This window comes from Ixodes scapularis, unplaced genomic scaffold, assembly GCF_016920785.2.
Source record: "Ixodes scapularis isolate PalLabHiFi unplaced genomic scaffold, ASM1692078v2 PGA_scaffold2__306_contigs__length_199485367, whole genome shotgun sequence".
Taxonomy (NCBI): domain Eukaryota; kingdom Metazoa; phylum Arthropoda; class Arachnida; order Ixodida; family Ixodidae; genus Ixodes; species Ixodes scapularis.
The window spans coordinates 121,170,309-121,188,852 of record NW_024609857.1 but is presented as its reverse complement, the minus strand read 5'-3'; the positions used below and the strand labels follow the sequence as shown (position 1 = coordinate 121,188,852).

General features: G+C 46.4%; 1 protein-coding gene across 1 annotated transcript; it reads left to right on the top strand.

Annotated features, from left to right (window-relative positions):
- Positions 1–441: 441 nt before the first annotated feature.
- LOC120844082 (protein ALP1-like) lies at positions 442–13,974 on the top strand. The gene is made up of 4 exons (XM_040215687.2): positions 442–979; positions 2,194–2,295; positions 2,880–3,009; positions 13,105–13,974. Exons 1-4 carry the CDS (start codon positions 639–641, stop codon positions 13,972–13,974), a joined length of 1,443 nt encoding a protein of 480 aa, XP_040071621.2. The 5' UTR covers positions 442–638.
- Positions 13,975–18,544: the final 4,570 nt, after the last annotated feature.

The following is an 18,544-nucleotide window of genomic DNA, read 5'->3' as shown; positions in this document are numbered from 1 at the left end:
GGGGTCACTTTTTGGGTTGGGCAATTTCTTAGGAAGTATGGAGTTGGTTCTGTTCACTCGGTGTTGACAGTAGAGGGGACACTATGCTTGTTTTAGGCCAATCGGGTCCCAGGGTAGGATCATGTGACTACAGTCTCCAAGCTAGAGATAAGGCAGAGCACAGCACCTGCCTGAAGGCCAAGGCCACGGATAGCGTCCACTGCACTATTAACTTTGGTTCGAACTTTCAAGAGGATAAAAGTGGCAAATCCTTTCGTTTTGTTCATTGTTGAGTTGCCCCTGAAGTTAAGCCTTTGCGAGGGCGCCCCCTTTTGGCCTTGAAGGAGGTGCTATTTTCCTTCCCCACTCTTTTTCTTTCTCTCCCTAAGCTGAACGTGTGGAAGACGGTGCACAGTCGCCGGACCAACGCACCGGAAGCTTTTCTAAAGGCCAGTTCAGACACTTGCGTTTGACTGCGGTGCGTTCGGCTACGGAAGCGCGACTGCGGACCGATGCGGAGTACGCTTGCGGAGAGCTTGTACACACAGTTGCGTCGAAGCGCCGTCCGCCGCAGTCAAGAACCAATAGGAGCTTGCTATCGGCTCTTGCGGCGCACCAATCGAAACCGCGACTTGCAGAGCGAATGAAGTCAAGCAACTATGATCACAACGAACATGGCGGCGTCCAGCGGTAGCGTCGCGACTTTTCCGTGTCCCCCCGGGTTGTCGAGGTTCCAACAAACAGAAAACCTCAGGAATCTCTTCCTGGACTGCGTGCGGGGCTACATTGCGCAGGCCGGCAGTGAGACGAACTGGCCCCTGGTTGTGCGGGCTACCACAGCCATGATCTTGCTCCAGCGACGGCGCCACCCCGGCCGCGAGTGGGTTCGATCACTCCTCCGCTCCCGCGAAACTTTCGGTGAATACCATCATTTAGTTCGCGACATGCGTTTGGACAACGGGCAAGACTTTTTTCTGTACTTCAGAATGACGAGGCAGAGGTGAGTATGTAGAAGAAACTTTGGTAAGAAGGATTTGTCCCAGTTTTTCATGTAGGGTTCTGCGGTGCATGGAGGTGCCGAATTTGCATCGCTAATTTTCTGCTGCCACGGTGTCACCCGATTTTGTAGGGTTTGGCACTATCCTTGTGGCTACCGCTAGAAATACAGCTGGATTACTAGCTGCCTTGCAAATTGCAAGAGGTGTCAAAAATGATTTGCTGGTCGCATAGCATTACTGAGTTTTGTTTTGACTTCCCTGCAATCACGCGCACTTCTGTTTTAGGTCATCGGCAATTACTCGGCGGTTTGACTTCAGTGACGGCGTTACTCAGTGACGGCGTTACGTTTCAGAACACCTCAGCAGTGTTCATGTATGAATCAAATGAGGAATTCCGTCTGACTAGTGCACGAGCGTATCTATAACACGAAATTATTTATGCAATAGAAGTGCATGTCATTGATGTAGTTGCGAAATGTTGAATTTGGGATGACGGCACAAGGTTTTTATCTTTAAAAAGCAGTAAGTGTTAGGCAGACCTATTGAGAATGTTTGAAGGTTATAACTGGGAGTGCAGTCTCCAGACATTATTTACATTCTAATGTTACTTAACACACTTTCACCAGTTCAGAGAACCAAACTTTTAGTTTAGCGCGCCTGCAAACCTCGATTTTTCTCTGCCTAGTCCTGCTCGAGGAATCGCATTACTTTCTACAAAGTGCATAATTCGATCACAGTATCTAGTAAGAGTAATGAAAGATAACAATTGTGAGGTTATTTACACTGTGCATTGTGTGCCTGCACCATAGTGCGAATAGCACAAACAAGCAATCTGTATTTTATATATTTTTAAAAAATTGTATCATCCAATTAAATTGTATCATCCAATATATTTTTAAAAATTGATCATCCAATTAATGTGGCAGACCGCGCTTACTCTGAGCACTATTCAAAGGATTTGAAGTTGTGGCTCCTGAATGTGTCGTCTCAGAAAATTGCAGAAAAGGACGGATGTCGTGTTCATGCTGTGTACATCCACTTAAATTGACACTTTTCTTTCTCTTTTTAATGCACAGCAACTGTTGGGTCGCCATCTTACCAAAATAAGACAGCAGAGCCTCCTATCTTTGTTTGCAACAATTATGAAATGCCCTGGTTTATAGGTCTCGAGGCATTCATGGTTATTGCAATAGCACTAAAACCTCTTGGTCTGCAGATTCGACCACCTCCTCTCGCTGGTCGGCCCCAGCCTACAGAAGGAGACAACCTTCTGGAGGGAGCCCATACCACCAGCTGAAAGGTTGGCCCTGACAATCAGGTATGTCATAGCTACTGCTCCACTAACGAGTTCTGTCACACAAGACGTGAGCACTATTTCAAAAATAGGCCCATACCTATTCGTTCAATTGGTGCAATCAACGTCCCCTCACCTTTGGCCGAGGGAAGAATAAAATCCTGATTTCTTAATTTCAGCTGTTGTTAAGGACTAATGAATTAATAGATAATATTAGTGGATTTGTTCACGATGGTTCAGTTTAGCGAACATGAAACGAAACAATGGTGTTTGAAAGCACAGCAGACATTGCTTTCAAAAGGGGTACAGTAAACAGAGAGACCTAAATATTGCCGCATGCGTGGCCGAGTGGCTCATGCACTTGGCTGTTACGCAAAGGGCCCTAGGTTTGATGCCTGGGAGCCTCACGTCACTTTAGTTAATTTGTTAGGAAGTTTTGAGCGAGTGATCATACTAGGTGCTTTCGGAAGCCATATGCACATGCCTCTGCCCGCATCACATACAACTTGCGACATGTAGTATAATGCTTATAATATAACCACTCTCTCTGCAGTTGCAACCAGTCATTTTGCATTTGTCTAGGCTACAGTTGCTTGTTAACATTTCAGGTACCTTGCTCATGGAGCATCCCAGGCCATCTGTGCGATGACCTTTCGGATAGGGCGGTCTACCGCAAGTGAGATCATCCAAGAGACCTGCGAGGCCCTGCGTGCAGTATTGGAACCCCTCTATCGCCCTGTAGGTACCCCATTTTCACCTCTTTTAAGGTAGAAAAACTTTGCTGCCAAAAGATATTTCTATTTTCTAAATCCTTTTGTGGTTTTGAGTGAACAAACAAAATGTATGCCACTGTATAACATTTTTAACCAACAGTTTCCCCACCTGCCTTGCCCTCAATGTCAAAAGCTCTGCTGGAAACCACGCATACTTTTGTGCAACAATCTTTTATTCAGTTTACTTTATGAAACATCTCGTCACATCAGATTGTTCCAGTTTGAAAACTGAACACGTCCGCCATCTTCACTAGCCACAATGTGACGTAAAATGTAGATGCTCGGCAAAAGCCAAAAAAAAAGAAGTAAAATGCAGGTTCACAGCAAAGCGACATACAATGTAAGTGCACACTGCCACTGGAGCACTTAGCTATGGCGGGCAAGCGCTATCCTGCACTCTGTCTCTCCAGCGTGCTGTGCCGCCAAAGCCACAACATTCGTAAGTTAATCAAGAGGATAAACTTCGCCTCTCTCTTCCTCATGTGAGCAGAAACTGTCAATTTAGATCTGCACGCTGCAGAGTCACCGTGCAGAGTGGTGTTTACCCTTCTGGGTGGCGCAAGAGCACCTTAACTCTGGCTGCACTGCACATTGTTAGTGCAGCAGAGTATTTATTTATTTATTTATTTATTGTACCCTCAGGGCCCGAAGGCATTACAGAGGGGGAGAGCGTAGGCAGGGAAAATATAACAATTCAGCAATACTAAAACAAATAAAAAGTGAACAAACAGGTCAGAAATCAGCGCAAAAATGGTTATTTATGGCACTTCGAAAAAGATTAGAGTCTGTTATGGCAGCAATTAAACCGGGAAGGTGGTTCCATTCTTGAGCTGTGCGTGGTAGAAAAGATGAATGAAATGTGTTGGTTAATGAGCTTGGGACTCCAACTTTGTGCTGGTGATCTACACGAGGCGAGATGTAATAGGGGGGAGTTATGAAATGGTCGCGTAATAGGGGATTATGAAAATAAATTTTATGAAAAAGGCATAAGCGTGAAATTTTACGGCGAAGTGAAAGAGATGGTAAAGATAAATTATTCTTCATTGACGAGACACTGGCGGTGCGGTGATAGTTCGATAGAATGAAACGAGCTGATCTATTTTGAATGGATTCTAAAGCAGTGATGAGGGTAATATGATCGGGATCCCAGATGGATGCTGCATACTCAAGCTTAGGTCTTATTAATGTTTTATAGAGGACCAATTTAAGTGAAACAGGTGCTAAAGAAAAATTCCGTTTTAAATAACCCAGCATGCAGTTAGTACGATTAGTGACATATTCTATATGGGGTTTCCATGAAAGGTTAGAAGTTAAGTTAACACCAAGATACTTGTATGACGACACTTGTTCCAAGGAGTTGCCATCAAGGTAGTAAGAAGGACTCTCACTAAACTGACGGGTTACTCTCATGTGTTTACATTTACTAGTGTTTAGTTTCATTAGCCACAACTCACACCAACGAGACACAGAGTTAATATCAGACTGAAGTGTGAGCGTGTCTTGGTTACTTCGGATTTCACGGTATATTACGCAATCATCGGCATAGAGACAGACGGATGATGACATATTAACTGGTAGGTCGTTAATATAAATTAAGAATAGTAAGGGGCCTAGAACAGACCCCTGGGGAACACCAGAGTTTACTGACGCAAGTGGAGAGTTTTCATTATTGACTGTTACAAATTGCGAACGATTAGTAAGAAAAGAATGAATCCATGCAAGAACGTTAGGGTCAATGTTAAGTTTAGCAAGTTTCAATAGTAATAGTTTATGACACACTTTATCAAAAGCTTTTGCAAAATCCAAGAAGATGCAGTCCACCTGGGAGCCTTGGTCAATGAGAGAATGAATGTCGTGAGTGAAAGATAGAAGCTGAGTTTCACATGACAATGATTTACGAAATCCGTGCTGAGCTGTGGTGAAAAAATTATTCATTTCTAGGAAGTTTACAAGATGGGAAAATATGATGTGCTCGAGAAGTTTACATGGGATGCTGGTTAACGAAATGGGACGATAGTTATGAGGAGAATGTTTGTCACCAGCTTTTGGAATAGGGACCACCTTCCCCACCTTCCAGTCCGAGGGTAGGTCACCCTCTTGGAGTGACTGTTCGAATAATTTAGCAAGAATAATTGAAGAATATAACTTGGTGCTTTTAAGAAATTTTGAATTAATGCCGTCCACTCCTGAATAAGAAGACAATTTCAGCCCATCTATAATCTTAACTATACCAATAGGGTCAACAAGAATAGCATCCATTGGTAAATAACCGGCACACACAATTGAAGGGTAGCTTATGTTACTAATATTGGAAAATGATTCAATAAACACATTATTTAGTATATTAGCGCAGTCATCACTAGAGGCACTATCACTACTTGACGTTTTGAGTAAAATTGAAAAAGTGTCTTTCTTGCTGACAGTGTTCCAAAACCTTTTGGGGTCATTTATTAACATATTTGGGAGAGTATTTGAAAAAAAAATTGTTTTCGCATCTGCAATCGCCTTTTTATATACTTCTGCAGACAACTGATACGCAGCCCAGCGATGCCCACACGTTGAAAACTTCGCAGCACGATATAAGCGTTTTTTTTTTATTTGATAACCGTTTTAGGGCTTTCGTAAACCATGGTGACTGGGTATTTTCGAATATATTTCTTAGTGGGACATGCTTGTTGATAAGAGAGATAAATTTCAACTTTATGATATTCCAGTTATCTTCGACAGAACGCCCCGAAGAAGTTGTTAGATACTGGTTCAAGAAAATGGCAAGGTCATTATTAATTTGCTCAAAGTTGGCCTTTCCGTAATCACGAATTTGTTTTGGCTGAAAAGTGGGTCTCGTTGCCGACGCTTTTAGAGAAAAATGCAGCACTTTGTGATCACTAATCTCGGGCAGATATGTTATGGGAGTTGCATACTCAGGATGATTGGTCAAAATGAGGTCTAATACATTGGCTGTCGACTGGGTAACTCTGGTGGGATGGAGAACAAGTTGTGAAAGGCTAAAATCTAGACATAGGTTAATAAACGAAATACATTCCTCAGAATGTACATTTACACAAGGAACGTCGTTTGACCATGATATAGATGGGAAATTGAAGTCGCCGAGAAGAAAAATTGGAGCACCCGGAAAACGCACCATAATGGTGTTAAGTGTATTATGTAACGCTTCGACAAATGGCAACGAATACGAGGGTGGCCGATAACAAACTCCCATAATCCACTTCTTATGGTTAACAAGCAGGCCAACCCACGTTATTTCCAACTCGCATATAACGTCCACAGAAAAGGATTTGATATGATCAGCGATTGCAATTAACACTCCACCGCCACATCTTTCCTGTCTATCATGTCTGTAAACATTGAACGTTTTGTTTCCATCGAACAGTTCACAGTTTTGTATTTTCCCGGAAAGCCACGTTTCGGTTAGTACAATGACATCAGCATCGGTGGTATCTACAATGGAACACAATTCGTCGCGTTTTTTCAGGACACTTCTTATGTTGGTGAAAACAACAGAAATATCCGAAGACCGTGACACGCATGCCCTACCCCTCGACAGATCCTATATCGGCGAGGGCGCCTGATTAGAACTCCGAGCAAATGATGACGGTGATTGAGGGGCGGTTGGCTGCGCGTTGGGGGCTGCAGACAGTCGAGAAGGACCTAGCTCATAAATTTCTTTAGTTGTTTGATCGATCGCGTAACACTTGTTATTAATATGCAGTTTGTTGTAGCGTAGTTTAAATACACCTCCGTTTGCTTTACCAAATTCAATTAACTGCTTTCTGGCATTACGTGTGGCGAGCGAGAAATCCTCGCTGACTGAGATACGGAGTGCTTTTAATCCAGTTCTAGCGAGTAGTATTTGATCTCTTAGTTTGAATGACGCAAACTTTACAATGATTGGTCGGCATTTGTTTTGTGTAAAGTTTCCTAGCCGATGAGCACGAACTATCGAGTCACCCGTGATTTGTACATTGAGTGATGTTTGAAAAATACTCAAAATTCGTGCTTCAGTCTGCGCCCACGTCTCAGATACGGTGTCGCTAACCCCAAAAAATATTAAGTTATCTCGACGAGATTGGTCTTCCGCCTCGTCAAGCCGTGCCTGCAAGACGCGGTTTTCCTTTTGTGCGTTATTAGCAACACCTCTCACCTCGACTACCGCGGCTTTAAGCTGCTCTACATTTAAGGCATTGGATTCCACTGTGACGAGTCTCAAGTTCATATCAGCTACAGTAGCACGCAGTGATTCCTGGTTTTGTTTAATTTCGTTGATGGATGATAGGATTCCTGATTGGGATTCTTGAATTTGTACCGATCGTGTATTAAGATCGACCAGCATTCCATGCATTTCGTTAAACAGTTTTAGCTGGCTGTCACTCATTGGGCCTGGGTTAGTTTCCACATCCCCGGAAGTTAGTAGAAGCAGACTAATGACGTCAACACACTCATACAAGGTAACAAGCAGCACTTTTGAGCACGGGAACACCAGCAAAAAAACGACGCTAGATCGCTTTGCGTGTAGTGAAGGGGTTGTACCAACCTGTACGAACAAGAAGAGCGTTCCATGAGTTGTTTGCATGCTGGCGGTGCCCCCGTGCTCACTCCGAGTAGCGAGGTGATGCCAGGCGTATATAGCCGCGCTAAATGATGGTCGCGATGTCGTTGCGGCTGTTGACGATGACGGGAGGTCGAGCAATTGGCCAATGTTCGTACGGCGACTTGTCAGCAGAATAGACGTACTTTCACGAAGTAGGGAATCACCGTCACTGTGATTGAAGAAACTCGCCACGCGTACTTGACGAAATGTTGGCGCCGCTCCATCCACGGCTGTTATCGGCCCGAAAGCCGAGACTGAGATGCTTGCCATTACCTGTACGAACAAGAAGAGCGTTCCATGAGTTGTTTGCATGCTGGCGGTGCCCCCGTGCTCACTCCGAGTAGCGAGGTGATGCCAGGCGTATATAGCCGCGCTAAATGATGGTCGCGATGTCGTTGCGGCTGTTGACGATGACGGGAGGTCGAGCAATTGGCCAATGTTCGTACGGCGACTTGTCAGCAGAATAGACGTACTTTCACGAAGTAGGGAATCACCGTCACTGTGATTGAAGAAACTCGCCACGCGTACTTGACGAAATGTTGGCGCCGCTCCATCCACGGCTGTTATCGGCCCGAAAGCCGAGACTGAGATGCTTGCCATTACCTGTACGAACAAGAAGAGCGTTCCATGAGTTGTTTGCATGCTGGCGGTGCCCCCGTGCTCACTCCGAGTAGCGAGGTGATGCCAGGCGTATATAGCCGCGCTAAATGATGGTCGCGATGTCGTTGCGGCTGTTGACGATGACGGGAGGTCGAACAATTGGCCAATGTTCGTACGGCGACTTGTCAGCAGAATAGACGTACTTTCACGAAGTAGGGAATCACCGTCACTGTGATTGAAGAAACTCGCCACGCGTACTTGACGAAATGTTGGCGCCGCTCCATCCACGGCTGTTATCGGCCCGAAAGCCGAGACTGAGATGCTTGCCATTACCTGTACGAACAAGAAGAGCGTTCCATGAGTTGTTTGCATGCTGGCGGTGCCCCCGTGCTCACTCCGAGTAGCGAGGTGATGCCAGGCGTATATAGCCGCGCTAAATGATGGTCGCGATGTCGTTGCGGCTGTTGACGATGACGGGAGGTCGAACAATTGGCCAATGTTCGTACGGCGACTTGTCAGCAGAATAGACGTACTTTCACGAAGTAGGGAATCACCGTCACTGTGATTGAAGAAACTCGCCACGCGTACTTGACGAAATGTTGGCGCCGCTCCATCCACGGCTGTTATCGGCCCGAAAGCCGAGACTGAGATGCTTGCCATTACCTGTACGAACAAGAAGAGCGTTCCATGAGTTGTTTGCATGCTGGCGGTGCCCCCGTGCTCACTCCGAGTAGCGAGGTGATGCCAGGCGTATATAGCCGCGCTAAATGATGGTCGCGATGTCGTTGCGGCTGTTGACGATGACGGGAGGTCGAACAATTGGCCAATGTTCGTACGGCGACTTGTCAGCAGAATAGACGTACTTTCACGAAGTAGGGAATCACCGTCACTGTGATTGAAGAAACTCGCCACGCGTACTTGACGAAATGTTGGCGCCGCTCCATCCACGGCTGTTATCGGCCCGAAAGCCGAGACTGAGATGCTTGCCATTACCGTTTTGATAACAACAAGGAAAGCTCGCATAGAGCAGTTACCGTTCTAACTACTCAATCATGTGACGGGATATACCCACTTTTTCTATAGGTGTAGGAAGAGGTAGTTAGGTTCTGCTGGCCACCGCTTAATTGCCCACCGTGTCTTGGCTTCGTGCCGACACAATATCAATAGGGATGCTGTAAATTGCAAATTCATTTTGTTAGAGCTGCATTGGGTTAGCACTTTTATCGCACTTGTGCAGTATTGGTCGACACAGTATAAACATCAGATTCGTCATGTTATGAACAGGCCCTTTTAAGAAATCTGCACAGGTCAAGATTGTTTCACACAGTTTTTGTGACAACTGTACCATTCCGTAATTTCACTGGGGCCCCCATCTTCAAGGCATCTGGCCCGTGGCATGGCTAGCCACCGCTATTCAGCTGCGATCAAATGCTTGCGTCAATGTGAAATGGGAGAGCTGAATGGACCCTTGACCTTAGCGTAGAAGCCCGGTCCAGAGGTTAGGGATAACCCGTCATGTGACAGATAGATGACACGAGAGTCACTACAATGGCGTCCCTCCATAAAAGCTGGCTGTTTGCATGGCGGCATCAAAATCTTACGGATCACAGTATAATTATGCTCTTGGCATATTTCCTTTTCTTTTCTATATGCTCATGCATAGATCGGTGCTAGCACCAAAATATCTGTTTTCTTTGTGCCCCATTACGTCCATGGTGCACCAGCCTAGTTGTGCAGTAAACATTCCCAAGAGACGATTTGTACACTCAAGTTTTAGACGAGTGTGGTTGTTGTTGTTAAAAACCTCCCTTATTGAATCGAATAAGAATATAGAAAAAAGGGAAACGATGGGTGGCTGCCCTATTCGGGGGCTCCACCGGCCTTGGACGCTATCGCCACTCTCGTTGCAGCAGTAGCTGTTGGTTGAGGTCCTTGCTGCGTAACACGGCCTCCCATTGTTCTGTCTTCGGATTCGCGAATGGCACTAGGCCTCGGATCTTCTGACAGGCCGACACGACGAGATGAGCCTCGGCTCGTTCGCACCCGCAGTGTGTGCATGCGGGAGACGGGAGGGACGACGGGTACCACGCATTGAGTCTGTCTGGCGCTGGTTGTGAATTCGTCTACAGTCTTCGTATAACGTGTTCTTCTTTCGAGAGATTCTTATATGGAAGAGGGAATCGCCACCTGGCGAGTCGTGTGGCATTTAGTCGTTCGGAGTATGATGCTTCGTCGTCAGCATCGTCGCAGCGGGAGGGGAAGGCCCGTTTGGGAAGTAAACATTGGGCCGTGGCCTGAGCCGCCTCGTTCCCCCTGCGTCTTATGTAGCCCTGTGTCCACACGACATGTGCCGACTCCGGTGGGTGCTTTCGAGCCAGTCTTGCTGCTACGGGTCCGACAGAGCCCGCCTCAAAGTTTCGACACGCTGCCTGAGAGTCTGTAAGCACAGTCACTTTCGGGTTCCAAGTGACGGGCAGAGCTATGGCCACCATCTCAATGGGGGTTGTAGACTTGATCTTCTTCACTGACGCTGCACTGATCGTCTTCTCGCTGTCCGACGACATCATGGCCGCCGTTGCGATTCCGTCGTGTCCCTGGGCCGCGTCTATGTATGCGGTTCCGCTCCTGCAATCCCACGTGCGCCCCAGGGCCTCGGATCTTGCTCTTCTCCTGTCTGTGGCTCCCTCCGGATGCATGTTTTTCGGTATTCTACTGATCTTGATCCTGGCTCCGACTTCTCGAGGAAGGTCCTTGGATGGAGGGGCCCGGCTCCCATGAGCTTCCAAGTTCAGCTTCCCAAGCAGCCTTTTCCATCCCGTCCGGCCGTTTGAGTTGTGCTGCAATCTGTGCGTCTCTCAGTTCCTCCAAAGTGTTGTGTACACCCAACTCCACGAGCCGCTCGGTGTGTATGCTCTCGCTCTCCCAGTGCCCGCTTGAAGGCCTTCTTAATCGTGACGTTCAACTCTCCCAGTTCGGTCACTGTGAGGGCAAGGTAGGCTGCACCAGCTGGGTCGTTTTTTTCTCCTTAAGTTTGTGCCTCCTGTTGCATGTTCTTCACAGCATACCAGCCACTTGTTCGGTCGAGGTAGCCAGCTTCCGAATAGCCACCATCTTAGGTACCTTTGCCCTGGGGAATATTCTGCCCTAGGATCTGGACCATGCTAGGCTTTGGTATCGGTTGGTTGTCGAGTTTGATGTCCTGTGTAGACGTGTGTGGCCGGAAGCCGAACTGAGAGTTTGCCAAGAGTGAGTGCCTTTCGATATACTTCGTCAGTCGGGTGTTGATCACCCTCTCAAAGGCGAATTTTGCTTGAAAATATTTGAATGTCTCTACATTTCACTTTCCTCTGGCGTTTACACACTCCACAGCAACGCACAAATGTTGAACAGAAATTTTATGCGAAGCGATCAGAGCTGTGGCACAGCTTTGTTCGGGAGGTGGCACTCATGGTGGACTGCTTCGTCCAACTGATATTGCTTGTTGTCTTGTTCCTTGAGGTGGAAGCTTGGCAGGTGGTGCACGAAGAAGGTGGCTTTAGGGAGAGGTTTTGTAATAGAATACTATTTATTTCACTTTACGAATTATATGCACATTGTGTACACAATAGGGGACAGTTGTTATTTCAGTCAAATTCCAAAGAAGCCAAAAGTCTGAACCCGTCACCTGTCATGTACTTTTGAGTCCTACATCCTCCTCACCCTTAAGAAAGGGCCGGCAAATAATTTTGAAATCTGTCGAAGCCATGGGCTGTCCCTCGTCCCACAGTTTAGTGGGCTATGACTCGCACATTTGTCAAGTCCCCAACGATCCTGAAGTTACAGCCCCATAGCCTCGACTGTCGTCTCGGTTCCCACCAGCAGGGCTGGGCAGAGATGCTCAAAAAAGTATTTCAGAATAAAGATACTGAGATGTATTGGTGCTCTCGCTGGGCACGTAGCTGCTTATTAGGCAGATAGTGAGACCCTCTAGATTGAAAAATAATTTAGATATTCGTGGTCCTGGGGCAAAAGAAAGACAACTTAAGTGTTTTTAGACCGCAGTTCTTAGGCGCCCATTCCCGCATTTCGTGGCGTCGCTATCACCGTCGGCGTCAGCATAACCGGAGCAGGAGGAAGAAAAAATATACTATTCTATATTATTCAGAGGAGGGGAGGGAGGAGGAGGAGGGTGCAGAGGAAAGAAGAGGATATGGAGGAGGAGGGGAGGGTACAGAGGGGGAGGAGGGCAGAGGGGTACGGAGGTGTTATAGAGGGCACGCAATTACCTATTTTGAATAAGTGGTGTGTACTTATGCATTATTTACAGGTAGAAAAAAAAACACCTATTCAAATCGGAACACCTTAAGAGCTGCGCTCCAATTTCGCATTACAGAGAAACATAAATGTCTAAATTTTTCTCAAGTTCAGTACCACTTCATTTAGCCGAGTTTTGTCTTCCCTTTTATTCACCCTCTTCCATGTATAAGTTTTTTTCTCTTTCATGCCCCAGTCCCGAGTTAGGTTACATCATACCCTTGTTAGGAGAGCAGCAACCATTGATGGGGATGCGAGCTCTTCATCAATTCACACCAGAATAATATTGTGGCAACATGGTTACAGATACATTCAGAGGGCATGTTTAACATGTGCTGCAGCTTTTATACAAATGGTTGACTATGAAAATTTCAGAGGAACCCACTTGTTTGATCTAGATAGCCGGCCCTATGCTCTTCAAGTGTTTAAACAACAGCTAGCAGAAAAGCCAAGCTCCAAAAAATATGCAGTCATACAGTTCCACAACTTGAAGCTTTTAAAAACTTAATCATCAGCTGCTGATGCCATTTAATTTATTGTGGACTCCCGTTTTTCTAGGTACCCAATACTGCCCAGTGGGAGCGCATCGCAGCAGGCTTCAGCACTCAGTGGAACTTCCCGAACTGTGTCGGGGCCCTGGATGGAAAGCACGTGGCAATTGAGGCTCTACCAGGTGCAGGCTCCGACACATTCAATTACAAAGGCTTTCACAGCATTGTGCTGATGGCCTGCTGCGATGCGAGCTACAAGTTCACCCTGGTGGACGTCGGGCAGCCTGGGCGGTACAGCGATGGCGGTGTGTTCCGCAACTCCGAGATGGGCGAGCGGATCCTGTCGGACACAGCAAGCCTGCCTCCGCCAGCGCACCTGCCCGACACAAGGACGAAGCTCCCATTTGTGTTTGTGGGGAACGAGGCGTTTCCCCTGCTCACAAATCTGATGCGCCCCTTTCCTCGTAAGGGCCTGAAGTTACCACAGAAAGTGTTTAACTACAGGCTCTCTCGAGCAAGGCGCGTCATTGAGAATACCTTTGGGATACTTGTGGCGCGTTGGCGCATATTCAGACAACCAATCCAGGCGTCCGCGAAGACCTTGGAGGCCGTTGTCTGGGCATGTGTCAGCCTCCACAACTATCTCAGGGCATCGGACGAGAGTGAGCGGGGGGAGCGCCTCTACTGCCCTACTGGGTACGTTGACACTGACAAGGAAGGTCACCCGGGCCAGATCACCAACGGCCGCTGGCGGGTTGAGAGTGCTGACGGCACTGCTCTCTCGGATGTGGGGCGTGTCAGCTCCAACACGCATGCAACAGTTGCCAAAAGTGTCCGTGAGAAGTACATGAAGTACTTCTGCAGCCGTCGTGGCGAGGTCCCATGGCAATACAATATGGTGTTGAGGGGAGCGGCACCGGCAGCACCTAATGCCTAGGATGCCCGACTATAGTAAGTGACAGGTCAAGAACGAAGTGGAAGCTCCTCCCACCTCTTTCCACTTCGGCAGAGCGACCGCGCGAGAGGTGAGCTCCTCTCCACTGTTCGCTCCGCTGAAGTGGAAAGGGGTGGGAGCAGCTTCCACTTCGTTCTTGACCTGTCACCGACTATACCGTATTTACTCGCATACTCCACAACAGGCATCAATATTTTGACTTTTTTTTTCTCGTGTAATCAGCACATTTTTAATTTTTGGCTCCACAAGTCTTGAACTGCGTCCGACTTAGCCGGCTATCCACCAAAGCCCGCCAATTTTCTTTTGCCGCCAAGAGGCCACGCCAAGTTAAGCAAAGCCAAGCCACTCTTGTAATGGCTGCAGTGCGTGGTTGCAGAAGTGATCAACCGTGAAACCAAGTGATGCTGGGGTTGAGGAATTGCCCAGCCCCGGACATGCTTCGTCTATCTGATGCACTGATGTCAACAAAAACGCCATGGTCTGTTATCCACTTTCGGACAGTGTTATTGTGAAAGTGGATAGGCCTAAGAACGGTTGCGTCGCTCTCCGTGCTGAGTGAGCTTCGTAGGGCGCTTTCTCTTCGGCAAAAGGCGTGCCAAAAGCGCTAAAAAAGGTTTGCAAATTAAAGAGTACAGCTACTGTGGTGCGCTCATGACCAGCCATGGTTGTGCCTCCATCAGTGAAGACGTGCCACAGGATCCTGCCATGTCATATTGGCACCTAAAATAACATTTGAACGAAGTGTGTAAATGCAAAAATTTTACCCTGTGTAAGGAACGCTGCCCCCCAAATATGTGTCAATTTTTCGGGAAAACAACCGTGTTCATTATGCGAGTAAATACGGTAGGTAGATTGTTAGGACTGTAATGTGTAATTGTGAGGCGGCATTCACAAAACCTTTGGAAGGAAGGCACAACAGAGATATGAGTGTGTTTCAGCCCTTGTTTTGTGCAATTTGTTTTCTTTGTGAAATGCTTTTGGATTTGCCTGTATATATTTGCCATGTAAAATTGCAGGAAATAAACTTGCAGTGAGATAACCTGCAATTCCTTTGGAGCAGTACAGTACAAGTAATTTATTCAAAGGCACATGTGGAGTATGCAAGGTCACAGTATTTATCACAGTAAAATGATGCAACTCTAAATAATACTTTGCTGTTGAACACTGCAAACATATTCAAAAACCTGCACTTATCATATTGCTCACTTTTACATCAGTGATGTCTTGCTTTTTCAAAATAAGCCTTTGTCATATTGCACGCACCTTAGCTGTGTTGAAACCTGCCAACATATTATGCACCTCGGCAGAAGACTTCTGGAACACAAGTTGTAACTTAACAAACGCTCATACAAAAAAAAAAAAAAAAAAAAATTTTTTTTTCACAAGCACTTATGAATTTGTCTTTTCTGTTCCTCTTATTTAAAATATGCCTAACATATACTGAGGGAGCATCCAGTTGGTACAAGTTATTGTGAGAACAGGTTAAAACATGAACGAAGTAGCGACTGGACAAACCAGGGAAATGTTTAACTGAAGGTTTCATTTGTGATAAAAGCAACACAGCCTTCACTTCTGCTCAGGAAGGATGTGCATAGGCAAAGAACAAAGTTTTGTAATGCAGTGTCCAGACCATATTCTCTTATAAAATGACACAGGGTGGAAGTAAACAGAGGCCAGGTGTTTACGGCACAGCCTGTGTTTACGTCCACCCTGTGTCAGATGGCGTTCTAAAGATCCTTTTCACTAGGCTCCTTTATAAAATTGGCTAATCTGCTCACGATGTTGAGTGCGCACGTGCTCTACGGCGTGCACTGGTTCTTCGATTTTAAAAAGGAGCCTAGTGAAAAGGATCTTTAAAATGCCGTCCGACAGGGGTATTAATATGTTCAGGTCACGCGAAAGGGAACCTCGTTTGTTTGGTATGCTTATTTTATATATTGAGATAGTTGGTCCTTGTGTCTGAACAGTGTCGTTAAGAGCCACATTTGCCGTTAGAGGTAGATGTTGCTGTTAACCACATTTGGATGATATTGGTGTGCTACTCGGACACAAGGACCAACTATCTCAACAGATAAAAGCATGCCAAATAAAAAAGAAGGGTCCTATTTGCGCGAGTCAAACATCTTTAGTTCTCATAGGTAGCAGAGCGGCCATTTTAGACCCGAGCTAGTGTCCGTTTACTTTCACACTTTTTTATTGTATTAAAAAGTGTGGTCTTATGACACTGTAACAGAAAACCTTGTTCTGTGCCTGTGCGCATCATACCCTATTAGAAGTCTCATTCCTGCTGTTTTCTTCCAAAACTTTAAAGTAATAGTTAACGCTTCTATTGTCAAGTATGAATGTAACTAAAGGTTATAGAATGAAGGTGAAATGAAACCACAGTTTGGCAGCAGGTATTTTTCCATGACTGTGCCAAAAGTAAATGCTATATGAAATTGCAAACAAACATAAAAGACTCGAATGAAAGAAATTGTGAACCTATACAGTTGCCAACCTAATGCTCACACTCGTCAAAGTGACCTTGTTGCTGAAATTTATAAATTATTTTATGTATTTCAAACTTTGCTGAAGCCTGCAGGTGCTGAGGCACCAATGCTAATTCATGGCTGATGCTCAGTGCAAATGCCATGATGGCAGGATTACTGCTGTCCATATGCGGCCTTGTGCATGAATTTGCCATTGCGCTCGAAGTTTGTCCGAGTACCCTCAGGAGCTCGGATTCCTCTCGCGTCCGGATGTGCTGGGCGCTAGACCTGGCACGCCGCTTGGGAGCCGGTGGTCTTGGCCCTTCAGGAGACGCGGGCCTCTTCGTAGCAGCAGGCGCTGCTCCATTGGCTTGACTTGAACGACCTGCCTGAGGCAGAGGATCCTCGTGTGATGCTGCTGGGCCTTCCAGGGGTGGGGTCAGCTGCGCCACATTCGGTGTCTCGCCCCTCTCCTCCAAGTGCACCAGCAAGGAACATGTAGCCGAGGGCTCGAGGTCATCACAATCCTGTCGAGGAAATTGCTTGCATAGAACATAGAAGCAGACACTCCAAACAGCGCTGCATGCTGTAGGACAGTAACTTTTATGGAATTTTTGCAAACGGGTTTGATTTATCAACTGGACCGAAGCAATGGAAGCATGTCAGGACAGCAATCCAGCTTCGGTGTCCAGGAGCCTGTTAGCAATCTATCTCCGAAGCACATGTATTGTAAAACATGCCAATCAACTTTTCTTTTAACCCCATAACTGTTTTGGATGAGCCTCACTCGTAGACGTGGAGCCATTCCCAGCCCATTCAAGACGAGTGTAGCTCGTCTCCCTTCCCAAGTTCACCACTGGACCGTCGTGGATGGCCCAAGCTCGCTTATGGCTTAGTTTGCGACTCTGCCAACAAATGCGGCTAAAAATTTGATTTGAAAAGCAAAAAAAGCTTCCCCACAAAAAAAAAAAAAAAAAAAAAAAAAGGTTATGGGGTTAAACTTGACACGAAACATACCCAAATCGCTTTTGGCAACAGTAATAGGAGTAAAGCGGTTCAATTAGAATGTATGCAAAAATGCTTATCAATGGGAATTGTTAAATAAAATATATGATCTCATGCCACAGTACGTCTTCCGTTCCTGCTTCAGGCGTCCCAGGCTGGCCATCTGCAGCAGGGGTTCCTTTTCTATTGTAGACCCCCATCAGGATCTCTGCTTATCGAGGGAGGCACAAAAAATTTGAGAATGAAAGCAATGCACCTCCGAGCATAGTTCTTTTGAAAACGGAGAAATATAATGGAGCTTTCAACTCGTCAGATTCTGTACAGGTACCATCACTTATAGAAACTTGCCTTGTGCTGTGGAGCCTTCACCTGGACCTGGCTCGTTGGTCCGGCCAGTGTCCGTGGCCCTCGACGCAGGTGCACGAACCATGGACCTACCACCAGATTAATCATTACAATCGCAAACATGTTCACGATTCGAAGTGTGTGGGCCAATGTTTGTCCCTACTTTCTGCGGTGAATTTGCCCATCCAACAATCGGAGGAACTTGTATAGCACCCATGTCGGCTGCGTCACGTCTTCCCGGCCGGCACCACTTTTGCCTTTTGCCCCTTTGGACTCCTTGGCGTATCTGTCGCGAATCAGTCGCCACCGGCGCTTGCACTCCGCCTCTGTGACGCCTGAAATTAGGAACCTCATCAGGGCGGCACCAGCAAAATGAAAGCAATGGATTGCAAAAAGATACCATTAGAGGCAAAAAAGAATGCGCAATAATTACTCTCTCCCACTGATGTCATTCGGAAAACAAAACAAGAAAACAAGGTACTGATGTACTCAATAGATATTGGTGCATTAGTTTTCCGTGTATACTGCACACGACAGACACACAACCCAGTTTTCAACATGCATGCTGCTAAAATATTTGCATGCCAAATTTTTTATTCAAAAGCGGGACTTATCAGTGGCGCCTTGAGCATATGTTTGCGCGCACATCTAATGCACCTGTGGTAGGTAGTAGCAGCCTGGAGGTTTTACGGGCTCTAATACTTTCACGCGTGCTCATCACGTGGTTGTAGTAG